The 13,680-nt window shown below is 37.4% G+C and overlaps 4 protein-coding genes across 4 annotated transcripts; 1 reads left to right on the top strand and 3 right to left on the bottom strand.

The window, feature by feature from the left end:
• Nucleotides 1-7: 7 nt before the first annotated feature.
• LOC9307878 (NADPH-dependent aldehyde reductase-like protein, chloroplastic) lies at nucleotides 8-1,187 on the bottom strand. Its single transcript, XM_002871763.2, has 2 exons — nucleotides 673-1,187; nucleotides 8-482 (listed from the first exon to the last, which is right to left on the bottom strand). Exons 1-2 carry the CDS (start codon nucleotides 1,053-1,055, stop codon nucleotides 71-73), a joined length of 795 nt encoding a protein of 264 aa, XP_002871809.1. The 5' UTR covers nucleotides 1,056-1,187; the 3' UTR covers nucleotides 8-70.
• Nucleotides 1,188-1,285: 98 nt separating this feature from the next.
• Nucleotides 1,286-5,143, bottom strand: LOC9307877 (T-complex protein 1 subunit theta). Its single transcript, XM_002871762.2, has 13 exons — nucleotides 4,862-5,143; nucleotides 4,505-4,767; nucleotides 4,288-4,434; nucleotides 4,017-4,178; nucleotides 3,822-3,899; nucleotides 3,142-3,275; nucleotides 2,919-2,991; nucleotides 2,752-2,829; nucleotides 2,535-2,657; nucleotides 2,355-2,449; nucleotides 1,958-2,167; nucleotides 1,818-1,875; nucleotides 1,286-1,600 (listed from the first exon to the last, which is right to left on the bottom strand). Exons 1-13 carry the CDS (start codon nucleotides 5,007-5,009, stop codon nucleotides 1,523-1,525), a joined length of 1,647 nt encoding a protein of 548 aa, XP_002871808.1. The 5' UTR covers nucleotides 5,010-5,143; the 3' UTR covers nucleotides 1,286-1,522.
• A 143-nt stretch (nucleotides 5,144-5,286) lies between these two features.
• On the bottom strand, nucleotides 5,287-6,935 carry LOC9309944 (ADP-glucose phosphorylase). The gene is made up of 3 exons (XM_021023349.1): nucleotides 6,361-6,935; nucleotides 5,860-6,150; nucleotides 5,287-5,755 (listed from the first exon to the last, which is right to left on the bottom strand). The coding sequence occupies exons 1-3, from the start codon at nucleotides 6,865-6,867 to the stop codon at nucleotides 5,498-5,500; spliced, it is 1,056 nt and encodes a 351-aa protein (XP_020879008.1). The 5' UTR covers nucleotides 6,868-6,935; the 3' UTR covers nucleotides 5,287-5,497.
• A 1,832-nt stretch (nucleotides 6,936-8,767) lies between these two features.
• LOC9309943 (casein kinase 1-like protein HD16) lies at nucleotides 8,768-13,618 on the top strand. The gene is made up of 17 exons (XM_021021034.1): nucleotides 8,768-9,201; nucleotides 9,807-10,234; nucleotides 10,319-10,444; nucleotides 10,534-10,607; nucleotides 10,705-10,774; nucleotides 10,863-10,918; nucleotides 10,999-11,070; nucleotides 11,202-11,296; nucleotides 11,437-11,497; nucleotides 11,574-11,703; nucleotides 11,806-12,024; nucleotides 12,116-12,246; nucleotides 12,337-12,511; nucleotides 12,588-12,678; nucleotides 12,788-12,945; nucleotides 13,037-13,225; nucleotides 13,318-13,618. The coding sequence occupies exons 2-17, from the start codon at nucleotides 9,866-9,868 to the stop codon at nucleotides 13,375-13,377; spliced, it is 2,076 nt and encodes a 691-aa protein (XP_020876693.1). The 5' UTR covers nucleotides 8,768-9,201; nucleotides 9,807-9,865; the 3' UTR covers nucleotides 13,378-13,618.
• The last annotated feature ends 62 nt before the right edge of the window (nucleotides 13,619-13,680 follow it).

The raw sequence follows: 13,680 nt of genomic DNA, 5'->3' as shown, positions 1-13,680 counted from the left end.
TTTCAACTTTTCAGGTAAAGAAACATATTTTCTCTCTGATAAACGAATCCAATATCTGAAAAAACCATATTCATTTGAGGAATGCACCATTAGCAACAATAACTTGTCCATTGATCCACTCACCACCATCACTAGCTAGGAAACCAACAACAGAAGCAATATCTTTAGTCTCACCAAGCCTACCAAAAGGACTCCTCTCAATGATATTCCTCACCGTCTCCTCGCTCTTCCCGTCAAAAAACATCTCAGTCGCGACAGGCCCCGGAGAAACACAGTTTGCAGTGATTCCTGAACCTTTAAGTTCCTTAGCAAGAATCTTCACCATTGCTTCAACAGCAGCCTTTGATGCTGTATAAGCTCCTTGCCCCGGGATTAACGCCTCGGTTAAAGACGAGGTTAGCATTAGAATCCGACCACCGCCTCCACGTTTTAGCCTTTTAGCAGCTTCTTTACAGCACAAGAATGATCCTCTTGTGTTCACCCTAAACAACAACAAACAACACTTCAAGAAAAACTCAATTTGTTGTGATCACTTAATAATAAAATATTATTCCAACGAAATGTAGCGACGAAATCAGTGTAAGTAATGTGATCTTAAGCAAGATTATTGATAATCATAATCTTAAATCTTAATCACTACAAGGAAATTAACTCTACAAGTTTCTTAATTACTTGAAGATGCGATCGAAATCTGCAATGGGAGTGTTAGCGATGGTAGGGTAATTGGGATTGAGGATTCCAGCTGAGTTAACCAGGATGTGAACCGGCGAGTTAAAAGCTTTCTCCGCCGCGTCGAAGAGAGACTTGACCTGGCTTGGCTCTGAGATATCGGCGTGGAATACGAAGGCTATCGGTTCCTGACCGGCGCCGGCAGATGAGTTGATTTCCGCGGCGACCTGATCAGCTTCAGTGGATCTGGTGGTGTAGTTGATAACTATCTTAGCACCGAGCTCGGCGAGGTGTATGGCTATGGCGCGGCCGATTCCGCGAGATGAGCCGGTGACTATCGCGACTCGGCCGGCGAGAGACGAAACTGACGAAGCTGCTGCAGCCATGAATAATCAAATTTGGTCAAACGAAAAATTGCCTCAGCATCTTCTTCGTTGACTGTGTGGCTGTACTCTGTTTGACTATGGAACTGAACAAGACGCCGTGTTCGTTGCTAAACGATGCCGTTTTCGGGTCTAAGATTTTGGACTTCTCAAAATTCTAGTATACTTTGTACTTATTGAAGGTTAAAATCTCTCCATCTTTCATTTTTACAGAACTTGGAACTCTGTAAGTAGAGCCAGAATCTAACTAGTTCTTATTGATCATATTTGTCTAAAACCCAACCAGAAACTTGTCACCACACCTATTCAATTGCAATTTCAATGTTGGAAGGAACCAAATCACAGGCAGAAGAAGAGAAAAGTCGGGTGTGTATACTTACTGAACTTTTCTAAGAGGGATAAAAAGAAACTAAAAAAAGTTATAGAAGAAGAGAGAGAGGGTTTGGCTAAGAGGTGTTTGTTATAACAGCTTAGTCTTCATCCATGCCTGCACCAGCGGCTGCAGCTGCATCTCTCCTCGGCCCACCTGCTGGTTTAGCCATTATAATCTGCCATTTATAAGCACCATAGTTAGCCACACTTTGCATATATTCATTGTAACCAAGTGGAAAATTTATTTACGGTGGAAAAAGTTTCATGCAGCCACAAAACTGTGAAGGGTTCTTAGCGTTACCATTGATAATTAGTTTGGTTTTGTGCACTAAAATGGAAGATTCTCTGTTTTTTTTTAATATTAAATGCGTATAGAAGGGACATGTATTTTACCTGGTCTACGCGTAGCACGGTGCATGCAGCATCTGCAGCATACTTAAGAGCGAATAACCTGCACACAGACTTGGCTTCTTAGTTAAAAGGAAATGTACTACAACAGAGAGATTTGATGGCAGAGTGACAAAGGAACTTACTTGGTGGAATAAAGATCCCATACTTTTGTATCTGAGACGTCTTTACAAACACCTTCCTCTAAGTCGATGCCGAGTTTTGCGTTTCCAGATCCATGTCCAGTGTACAGAGAAGCTGTGATCTCCATTGCATTGAGGCCGGCATTATCTGCAAGGGTTTTAGGCACAAATTCAAAGCTCTCTGCGAATTTGGAGATAGCGTATTTGTCCAACCTGACAATCAAATAACAAGTTTGAAGTGAAATGACTGTAAAGTATAAGCCAAATTTAGCCAAACCATGTCAAACAAGAAAACATATTGGTGAAACTACTTGTTACAAAGTGTTTGAGAATGTGAGTTATGAACCATATTTTTTATCATTAGTTTTTTCAAGCAAATGAAGTAAATAAGGTAAAATACCCAGTTTCTGCATTGGCATATTTCTTCAATCTTTGAGCCAATTCTATTTCAGTAGCTGCAGCTCCAGGAACAATACGGCTATCTCTGCACATGGCCTGAGAAGACGAAGATGGTTAGTCATAGTAAGAAATCAAACATTAAACAAAATGACAGAACAAATGTATTTCCAGAATATAATACCTTGTATGTATTAACTCCATCATCCACAGCTCTTTCGAGGTCATCCAATATGCTATCTGTGCTTCCGCGCAATACTACTGTAGAAATGGAGTTACCACCCTCCTCATTTCTTGCAATGGTGACCTAAGAAATCATAGTCACAGAAAGAGTTGACAACGATCAATAAAAACCACAATTAAACCAAAAGATAAAATTTGATTTTCAAGGGAGAACTTACTCTCACACCACCAATTTCCTCTACTGATATAGAATCAACATAGCCAAGGTCATCAGGACTTGGTCGGTTAAGCTTCAACTGTTAGACAGGTAAAAAGTGATACAAACTATGAGACAAGTACACACAAACTCAGAAACTTATCTAGCCTACGAATGAAAAAGACATACCTGAGCGACTGCCCCGGTTGTACGACAGAAACGCCGCAATTCAAACTTTGAGCTGATTTTTAAGACCATTAACCTGCCAAGAAGATGGTATTGGAAGTGAGTATGATACGTGTATATCATAGAACCTCTGATGGAATAAGGTTTAACTAGGAATTGGGATGGAGAATGTGAGAGATAGAACACAAATTAGATTAGACTACAAAAAAAAGGGGTCTCTGCATACTTGTAGCGCTCACAAAAATGCAATGCCATTTCACCAACTGATCCTCCGCTAACAATTACTTTAGCTCCTGATTCAGCAACGGCTTTTATCAATTCCTCAACCTTAGCTTCTTCTGTTTTCGCATAGTTCTCCAGCTACAATACCAAACAAGAGATATAAAGTTGACGTTCAGAGACAAGCTAATTTTTGCATAGTTCTCTAGCTACAAGACCAAACAAGAGAGAGAGATTTAAAGACCAGAGACAAGCTAAAATCATAGTAATGGTGATATTAAAAATGACTGAATTTCAATATAAGAAATACAAGAAACCAAGATTAAACCTGTCTCAGATACACAATAGTCAAAACAACATCTATGATAATAATTAATCAACAAAGATACTAAGTTTCAAAGAGGAGGTTTAAAAGACCAAACCCATCTCATACGCATCAAACACTTAATACTTAATACCAAGGTTAAACCTGTCTCAGATACACAATAGTAAAAACAACATCTATGATAATAATTAATCAACAAAGATACTAAGTTTCAAAGAGGAGATTTAAAAGACCAAACACATCTGACATCTCATACGCATCAAACACTTAATACCATCAGCCAGTTTGATCAATTTTGAAAGCATAGAGTAAGAAACAATAGAGATGCCCAAATATTCAGTACTCTAGCAAAGAAAACTAACCTGCTCAGCACTGTGAATCAGGACAGTTCCTTTCGTCTCAGTTGCAGTAGTATCAACACCATCAGCAAACACAGCAACCTGCACAACAAAATGTTACTTTAAGATACTAAAACCACCAAAAAACGTAGCCACAAAGCTAATGGGTGAAGGTCAAAAGGCTAATAATATCATGCACAGAAGAAAAGTAGTTCTCACCTTCGCCTTCTCCATTCGCTTAATGCTCCCAATAGCATCACTTTTTAAGACCATGCCACGGACTATACACGAGTTGTGCAAACCTCCTCCCAAAAGTTTCGCAATACGGACATTATCCAGATTAAAATTTGTTGGATTTTTGGGACAGACTTGAATGCACGCCTAAAAGTAAATAAACCCATCAACCAGAAACTAAATTTGCAAGAAATTAGATAAACTAACAATATGGACAATGAGGAAACCAAAACAAAGTGATAACAAATATACTTACATCAGCTACTAAAGAACATATAATCTCCTCTTGACCAAATTGCTTGCTAGCAACAGCTGCTCTCATCCGAGACACAACTTCCTCTTTATTACGTACATCCATAGACTCAGAACCACTCTCAACAAGCTCCTCCAAATATTCAACAGCCTACACAATAACCATATAGCATTAACTAAAGCACACTGAAAGATTATTACACGGTCAACGTTTCACCAACCTTATTGCTTGCTTTAGTATATCCACTAATGATCTCACTCGGATGCAATCCCATCCTAATAAGCTCCTCAGCGTTTTGAAGAAGCTCTCCAGCAAAAGAAATGGTCAGATTGGCTCCATCTCCAATCTCCGCTTGCTGGGCCTTAGCAGCTAACACCAGAATTTTGGCTGCTGGGTGCTGAATCTCAAGTTCATTCACAATAGTGGCAGCATCATTTGTGACAAATAGCTTATCCAAATGATTGATTACCATTTTGTTCATTCCTAACCAAAATATTGAGATTTCAGAGAATTAATCATAAACAGATTCTACCATTACAAAAACGATAGATTTTGAATCCGGCGAGGAGAGACAAACCATTGGGGCCAAGAGAAGTGCGGGTAATGGTAGAAAGCTCCTTGCAAGCTTCGATGTTTTTAATGACGGCCTCATCGAGACCGGAGAGATGTCTGTAACCTTCTTTAAGCATCGACTGAATTCCGTGAGACTGCGTCGAGATTCCCATTGTCTCCGACGAAGATCTACGCCTTGATCTGAAACAAAGAACGAAAACCCTAACCCCAAGCAAGCTCTCTGTGTTTTCTTTCACTCGCTGTTTTGAGTTTTGAGAGAGAAGGCTCTTAAATTTCCCTTTAAAACATTTCGCTTGTTCAGGGACTCTCTAAACGGCGCCGTTTAACCGTTCAAGCATCGTTTGGTTTGGTTTGGTTTGGTTTGGTTTGCTTTGTTGGGGTAAATTTATTTGTTGCTGAATCTTAAGCTGATCCTGATATAAGCTTGAAGGAAAGAACACATCAAGAGTATATGATATTTGTTTTACGAAGAACTACATGCATTGTTTACAACAGTGTTATTTGAATCAAGCTGAAACATCCTCCTCTTCAACAGAGGAGAAAAAAGACAGTGAATAGTGTTTTCTAGAGACCTGCACATTAGGCCAACAACTCAACACGAATTATTTCAATCAGAACCTTTGACACTAAAAACCCGGTTTCAAGTAAGGCTAACTTCCCGCATAACCTTTGCTACATCCTCTGGGAAAACTGGGTTTATGTAACAACCTGTGCCAATCTCAAACCCGCCTACCCCAGAGAGCTGCGGTACAATCTGTAAGAACCAGTGCGTATAAGGTAGTTGTGATTCTGTGACCTTGAGGGGAGAAGTGTGGATCATATAATTATAAGGGGGATCGTTAAGTTGCTTGGCTATCTTTTGAAGCATGAGTTTCAGAAGTCCTCCAAGGTCAACAGCCTGTTAATCATCAAAATTAAGTGTTTACTAACGTGATAATCCAGTAACTTGCATTGTATCTAACCAAACCATAAATGGAACTTAGTAGCAGTAGAAAGGTTAACCTTGACGTCATCGAGATGATGGAAATGGGAAGAATGATCATTTGGAATAATCCAAATCTCAAAGGGATATGTAGCAGCGAAAGGAGCAACGGAAACAAAATGGGACGACTCATCAATCACAAAATGTTTTGACTTAGCTTCACAAAGACAACATTTCCCAGTCTCGTCGAAATAATCTTTAGTACCATCAAGGCGTGAAGAAACTGTTGGAGGAACAACTGGTAGAGCCATTATCTGACTGTGGGAGTGACTCATTGATGCTCCAGCCGACGCACCCTGGTTCTTGAAAACCTTCAAAAATACGAAAACAAACGTACACAAAGAATGTAACTATGCAAGCAACCCAAGTATCCACTCATTACACAAGCATTGATGTCTAAACAATGGATACATTCACACTAATAGAGCTTCTTCATTGAGAAATTTTAATTACTGAGTCAAATATAGCTTCTTTTTTTGGTATAATTGAGTTACAATTTAGGATCTATGGAGAACACTTACCTGAATGTAATTGATGGAATCATGTTGCCCAATCTGATCGATCCTCTTCTTATACGCGATCAAGACATCGCCGATACCAACCGGATCGATATCGGAGAGCTGAATCGAATGAACAGGGGATTCGATCACCACGTCGTGAAATCCGAATCCGACTGTAGTCCGACCCGTACCCGTCTCACCTTGCTTCGCTTGGGTCTCGAGATTCCTACTTAGAGCCGGGTAGAGATTCTCGATGACCCGGAGTTTCCAATTCGGGTCATGATCTGGCACACGAAATATCTCCGGAGCACACTCTTGCTCACGACCGATGCAAAAGGCGCACGAGGAAGGTTTAGGATTAGGGTTCTGGGGAGATTTGGATTTGAAATCAGTCGGTCTCTTGGCTCGGGCGGGAGAGAATATGACCCAGCGGTTAGTTACCGGATCCTTCCTGAGCTCAGGAGATTGATTCTCGACCGAGTCGCCGTCGCTGCCGCCGCCATCAGGGGCATGACTCTGTGACGTCATCTTTCTCTTCTTTTGTGATCTGTAGCTTCGACACTTGTGCAATTTCGTTACCGTTGGCGTTGGACAGATATTTAGGAATAGGCAATTCCGGTTTAACGTAATCGAAAAACGAATGGTTTTAATGAATTCGAACCGATTGCTTTCGAAGAATTCCAAATCGGATTTATCGGTGTAATCCAAATCGAACCGAGTTCATATATTCGGTTAACAAATGAAATGAATATTTCTTAGAGGGTGTTTAGCAGAAAAAAAATTATATAGCATCACTGCATCATACAAATGATATCTCACAAGCTTCCATAATTATCAGATTTTTAATTACTATCGAATTGGTCAAAAACTCAAAACAAAAAATCTGATCTGCAACACAAAATGATTCAAAGAAATAGGATAAAATGTAGCAAAATAATTAGTAACAGTCAAATATATTAATAAACTATAATTTTGGTTATTTTCAATAAAGTCAATATTTTAATGAATTATGAATTATGATTGGTAACCATCAAAACTTATAGTTTTTATTGTTGCTCATTTTTGATCAAACAAAAAATAAATAAATTATGCCTAAAAATCAAGATTTACAATAATTGTCAGATTTTTTTTTTATCAATATTAAGTATTTATACCATTTTCGCAAGTTTTTGACAATAGCTAAAGAGGATATTAAAAAAAAAAACGAAAGCTACATAAAAAAACCACAAAACTACAACACAAAACAAGCTGGAAAACAAGAAAAAAGCACAAGCGAAAACCCTACAATTAGAGACGCGAGAAGAAATACTGATTCAGAACGACATTTGCGTCAAATTTACATATATTCGATTAACATGCTTTTTAATGAAATTTCTTAGGGGTCTTTGAGAAAAAATAAAATTAGTTATCATATCATATAAAAAATTTCTCATAAGTTTCCAAAAATTTCAGGTTTTTTTTAATTACTATCGCATTAGTCGAAACAAAACATCAACCAGTGCCAGACCATATAAATATGAGGCCCAATACAAAACAATTTTTTTTTGTGGATTTTATCCATAAAAATTAAAATTTGAGACCAACTCTTAAAACTTCAGAAAAATGAAGCTTATTTTTGCAATAATAAATAGATCAAATTTAAAATTTGAGACAAAATCTAAAACTTACCTCTTTTTGCAATAACAAAAACTTTTGAGGCATAATTTTGTTACTAAAAATCTTCAAAATTTTGGAGGCCCAATACCCATATATCTTAGGAATGTGTGGTGGACCGGGCCTGTCTGTAACACAAAACAATTTTAAAAAATAGCGATAAGATGTATCAAAATAGTTAGTAACGGTCAAATATATTAATAAATGTTATTTTATTGGTATTATCTTAAATACGGTCAATATTTATGTTTTTATAATTGGTAATTATCAAAACTTATAATTTTATTGTTGCGATGAGATCGATTATAAATCAAGCCAAAAAACATTAATCCAAAATTTTAATAACTTTTAAACAAACCCAAAATAAATAAATTATGTCTAAATAATCAAGATTTTATATTTTTTTAATATTTTTGAATCGACAAAATCTGATCTATAACCAATCTTTACTATGCGGGATAACACGACTTGGGAAAGTATAATTTCCATGAAAAAAATAGGTCAAATAGACTTTAACACTTAACTAAAAACACATTTCATCGAGATTTGATACTAATCGACAGTTTTAATAACTTCTGTACAAGACGTTTGAGGATGTGGTTATTACATTATAATCCCTCCTTACACGTGCGCTTTACTGGATACAAGTACAACATACCAGTCCCATTTTAGACGTACGAATATACTGTATATTAAACGTATTAAATTAGTATATTAATAAATTTAAAATCATGCGAGCAAAACGAAGCAAGCAGCGATATTAATAAGACCATTACCATTCGAGAAGTACACAAGCTTTTAGTATTTTCAAAAAATTAAAGCAATGAAATAAAATAAAAAATCTACCAAATATTTGCCAGAAATTCTTCTAAAGTTGATCAATCCATCCAAGAAAAAAAAAAGAATTGGACCCAAAAAAAAAAAAAAAATTCTTGCCCAAATCTGCACCTCCTCTCATCTTCTTCATCTCCTTGAATCTTCATAATCTAAAACGACCTGAAGCTTTCTCTCTATCTATCTCCATCTCTAGGTGTGCTTCACAGCTAGAAAGTTCTCACATTTAAATCGCCGTAGTTGGAGAAAGCCGTCGGTTTCTCGTTTTGAAATTTCCAAGGAGATCTGAAAGTTTCAATTTTTCGGATCGATTTCATCGTTATCATAGTCCGATCATCGTTTCTTTTTAAGGGTTAATCCTAAATCGTTCATCTGGTAAAATGTTTTTGACATCTCGTTTTTTGATTCTGTGGTGGTTGTTATGTTTTGATGTTTCATATCTTTTTCTAATGATTATCTGGAAAGATCTTGTTTTTTTGATGATGATCGAACATATTTTTTTTTGTCTCAAACTGTCGCTTGGTTACACTGATTCTGTTGAATCTGTATTGTTGGTTTTTAATTGATATATTTTGAGTAGTGAATCGTTTTTCTTCATAGATTCTTTTGATGTATTGGTCATCATCATCATCGAAGAGCCTTCAATGGCGTTTCCTCGACAGTAACGATGATTTTGATATTCTTGAACCAAAGTTGGTGTGAATTTGGTTGCAGATGCTTGTGATTTTGATTGTTTATCTGTTTGATTGGAAAGTGCTTCTGTATAAGGATGACTATTAAGTGATTTTGATGGAAAGACAATGCTCTAAGTGCAAGCCGATGTTTCTTGTATTCTGTTTGATTGTATTTTTACTTGCTATCACAATGGATTGGTGTCTTCTCTTTTGGATTGTGAAGGAAATGCCAATGAAATTGGTCCCGTTCACCTTTTTATCAACTAACTAAATACTTACTCTGTGCTACCTCTCTTTATACTGCAGGTTAGTTAAAGAGGTTTACCGAAAGCAAAATACTTTCTTACTCTTTGTATGGAGTAAGAATGCCAGAGTTAAGAAGTGGAGCACGTAGATTGAGACAACCTAGCCCTCAGGTAACTGGTCAGGCGGATAATATTGAACTTCCTCCTCAGCCTGTAACAAGGAGAAGAGGTGGTGGTGGTAGAGGAAGGGGAAACGCTGCTGCCAAAGGTGCTGCACCTCCAAGACCCACTGGTGGTGCCGGTAGGGGTCGAGGCATCAGGTTAATAGATTTAGAGGCAGAACCTTGTGAGGTTCGTCCAGCAGTAGGTGAACCCGCTTTTAATCAAGTTGAAGGGGTAGCTGAGAAGGATATTGCTATGGAAGGTGGTAGCGCAGAGAAGATAGTTGGTGTGGAAGAAGATTCTAGCACAGCTCCAGTCCCTGAAAGGGTAAAATTTATGTTAATGACATTCAATAACCAGGTCTTTTCATTTGAGAGAGATGTTGATTTTGATTTCATTTTACGTGTATAGGTACAAGTTGGAAATTCTCCTGTATATAAGACTGAGAGGAAACTCGGTAAAGGAGGCTTTGGTCAAGTGTTTGTTGGTAGAAGGGTGAGTGGTGGCAGCGATAGGATTGGGGCCGATGCAATTGAGGTATGTTGTACAGAAGCATACTAAAGATTTATGAGGGATACAGACTAAAGATGTCTAATCGTTAAAAAGTTTATTGTTTTTCTTTTCAGGTGGCCCTGAAATTTGAACATCGAAATAGCAAAGGCTGCAATTTTGGTCCACCTTATGAGTGGCAAGTGTACAAGTAAGACTTACTTGCATTCTATCTGAATTTTTCTGCCAAGTTTCTCTGATCAACTTATTTGTCATCTCACTAGTTTCCTTTTCCTCTTGTTGTAAAGTACTCTCAATGGTTGCTATGGAGTTCCTGCTGTACATCATAAGGGTCGTCAAGGAGATTTTTACATTCTTGTATGTAATTTACAATGAGTGTTGTTAAATAAACTTCGATATTGATTGTGTTATCATGTATTGAGTAACGTTATAATATATATTTCAGGTCATGGACATGCTTGGTCCAAGTCTCTGGGATGTTTGGAATTCTTCGGGGCAATCGTAAGCACTCTTCTCCTTTCACCACACTTCCTTCTGTTTGCAAGATTCTTCATTTAATTCATGTTCGTGTCATGTGGCAGGATGTCTCCAAACATGGTAGCCTGCATTGCAGTTGAGTCCATATCTATTCTTGAGAAACTTCATATGAAAGGGTTAGTTAATATATTTTCTTTGTAACTTCTTTGCAACAAATCGTTTCATTCATTTCGCTGAAACTAATTACAATGTATTGTCTTTCATTGATCTGATTGTCATGCTATGTTCCATCCCCATATCAAACTAGGTTTGTCCACGGAGATGTGAAGCCGGAAAACTTTTTACTCGGTCAACCGGGAACAGCAGATGAGAAAAAACTCTACCTTATCGATCTTGGTCTGGGTGAGTATATTCTTATGAAGAAATTTAAACAATATGTACTGGTTTTTTCTCTTATGATGCTACATCGTTTATGGGATATGTAAATTGGTACTCCTATTTAATGTTGGCATTACTGTTCACATAAATTTCTTTTGTTTCAGCATCAAAATGGAAAGAGTCAGGCCTGCATGTGGAATATGATCAAAGACCTGATGTGTTCAGGTATATTTGTTAGTTTATGTGTTTTTGCTTTATAATATTTATATGTGTTTACATGTTTATTATGTTTCAAATGCAGGGGAACGATAAGGTATGCAAGTGTTCATGCGCATCTAGGTCGAACTGGAAGTAGAAGAGATGATCTGGAGTCGTTGGCTTATACTTTAGTTTTTCTCTTGAAGGGAAGATTGCCATGGCAAGGATATCAGGTCTGTTTTTTATTTCTCTTGACAACCTTACAATTATATCTGATTCATATTCTACATTAATTGCAGTCAATTTTATGTATATATTGTTGACTTTTTTTGCAGGGTGACAACAAGAGCTTTCTTGTTTGCAAGAAAAAGATGTCAACTTCTCCTGAATTGATGTGCTGTTTTTGTCCACCCCCATTTAAGCTATTCCTCGAGGCAGTTACTAATATGAAGTTTGACGAAGATCCCAACTATGCAAAGCTTATTTCTATTTTTGATTCTCTTATTGAACCGTGTGCACTATCTAGACCAATTAGAATTGATGGGGCTCTTAAGGTTGGTGGCTATTGTCTCGTTCTTATGCTTAATTATTCATCTTGTTATAAATAATTCTGAAAATGCTGATTTTGCTTCTTTTGGTATATAGGTTGGGCAAAAACGAGGAAGATTGCTTCTTAATGTGGAAGAGGATGAACAGCCAAAGAAGAAAATCAGAATTGGCAGTCCTGCTTGTCAGTGGATCTCAGTCTATAATGCTCGTCGTCCCATGAAACAGAGGTCAAAAAATTTTATATATACTTAAGAGTTTCTAAAACCTTCATTAATCAAATTTCTCACCACGTTTTAGTGCCATTTTTCTTTGTGTAGATATCACTACAACGTTGCAGACTCAAGGCTGCACCAGCATGTACAGAAGGGTAATGAGGATGGCCTTTTAATTAGCTGTGTAGCATCAGCAGCTAATCTCTGGGCCCTCATAATGGATGCCGGGACTGGATTCAACTCTCAAGTTTATGAATTGTCAGCGGTCTTCCTTCACAAGGTAATAATCACTTGAAGAATTTAGGAATCAATCAATTTTGTAGTAACTCACCATTTGTTTTTTTTTTTTTTGGCAGGACTGGATTATGGAACAATGGGAAAAGAACTACTATATCAGTTCCATAGCTGGTGCAGATAACGGGAGCTCATTAGTTGTTATGTCAAAAGGTTGGTGTTATTGGTAGTAATCTGCAAATATTTATGTCACACTTGAGTACATAATAACCTTATAACATGAAGTCTTTTTTACTAATTTCTTCGTGCTGTAAATTGGTAGGAACGTCTTATACTCAGCAATCTTACAAAGTCAGCGACTCATTTCCTTACAAGTGGATAAATAAGAAATGGAAAGAAGATTTTCATGTGACCTCCATGACAACTGCTGGGAATCGTTGGGGTGTGGTAATGTCGAGGAATTCTGGCTTCTCTGATCAGGTTGGTTTCCATCTCGTCACCTTAGAATGACAAAATCTTTAAACATTTTGGCATTTTTCCTGATACTCTTGTTTTTTATTTGTGTGAAAAGGTTGTGGAGCTCGACTTTTTGTACCCAAGCGATGGAATACATAGGAGGTGGGAAAGTGGGTATAGGATAACATCAATGGCAGCAACTGCAGATCAAGCAGCTTTCATATTAAGCGTACCAAAACGTAAAATGATGGATGAAACTCAAGAGACTCTTCGCACCACCGCCTTTCCAAGCACTCATGTCAAGGTGGGTTTCTTTAGTTTTGAACAAAGATTGGAAATTTTGGTTTGTTTCCATAATACTGATTAGGACCTGCGCGGTGTTGGTTGATTTTGCAGGAGAAATGGGCTAAAAATCTGTACATTGCATCAATATGCTTTGGGAGGACAGTTTGCTGAGGTACTTAGCATCATATGTGCTGTTACAAAGCCAAAAAGACAATTGGAGGATAAGGATCATAATACGATCAAAAAGGTGAAAACCAGACGCAACCTGTTTGTTAAATGTAATGAAATGGATGCGTCTTCGTATGTATGTAGAAGTATGAAAAGATAGAAATGATGGTAACAGAGAATTGGATTAGCAATAGAAAGTTTTGAGGGCTTTTTAAGCCTTCAAGTGTGCTTTTTTTTTTGGTTATCATTTGTGTTGTTTGATGCGTCTCTAAAGTTGTCTTTTTTTTTTTAAGTGTCTAAGTCTAA

Source organism: Arabidopsis lyrata, assembly GCF_000004255.2.
Source record: "Arabidopsis lyrata subsp. lyrata unplaced genomic scaffold ARALYscaffold_6, whole genome shotgun sequence".
Classification (NCBI taxonomy): domain Eukaryota; kingdom Viridiplantae; phylum Streptophyta; class Magnoliopsida; order Brassicales; family Brassicaceae; genus Arabidopsis; species Arabidopsis lyrata.
Note: the sequence above shows the minus strand (reverse complement) of the source record. Positions and strands in the feature narration are given on the sequence as shown.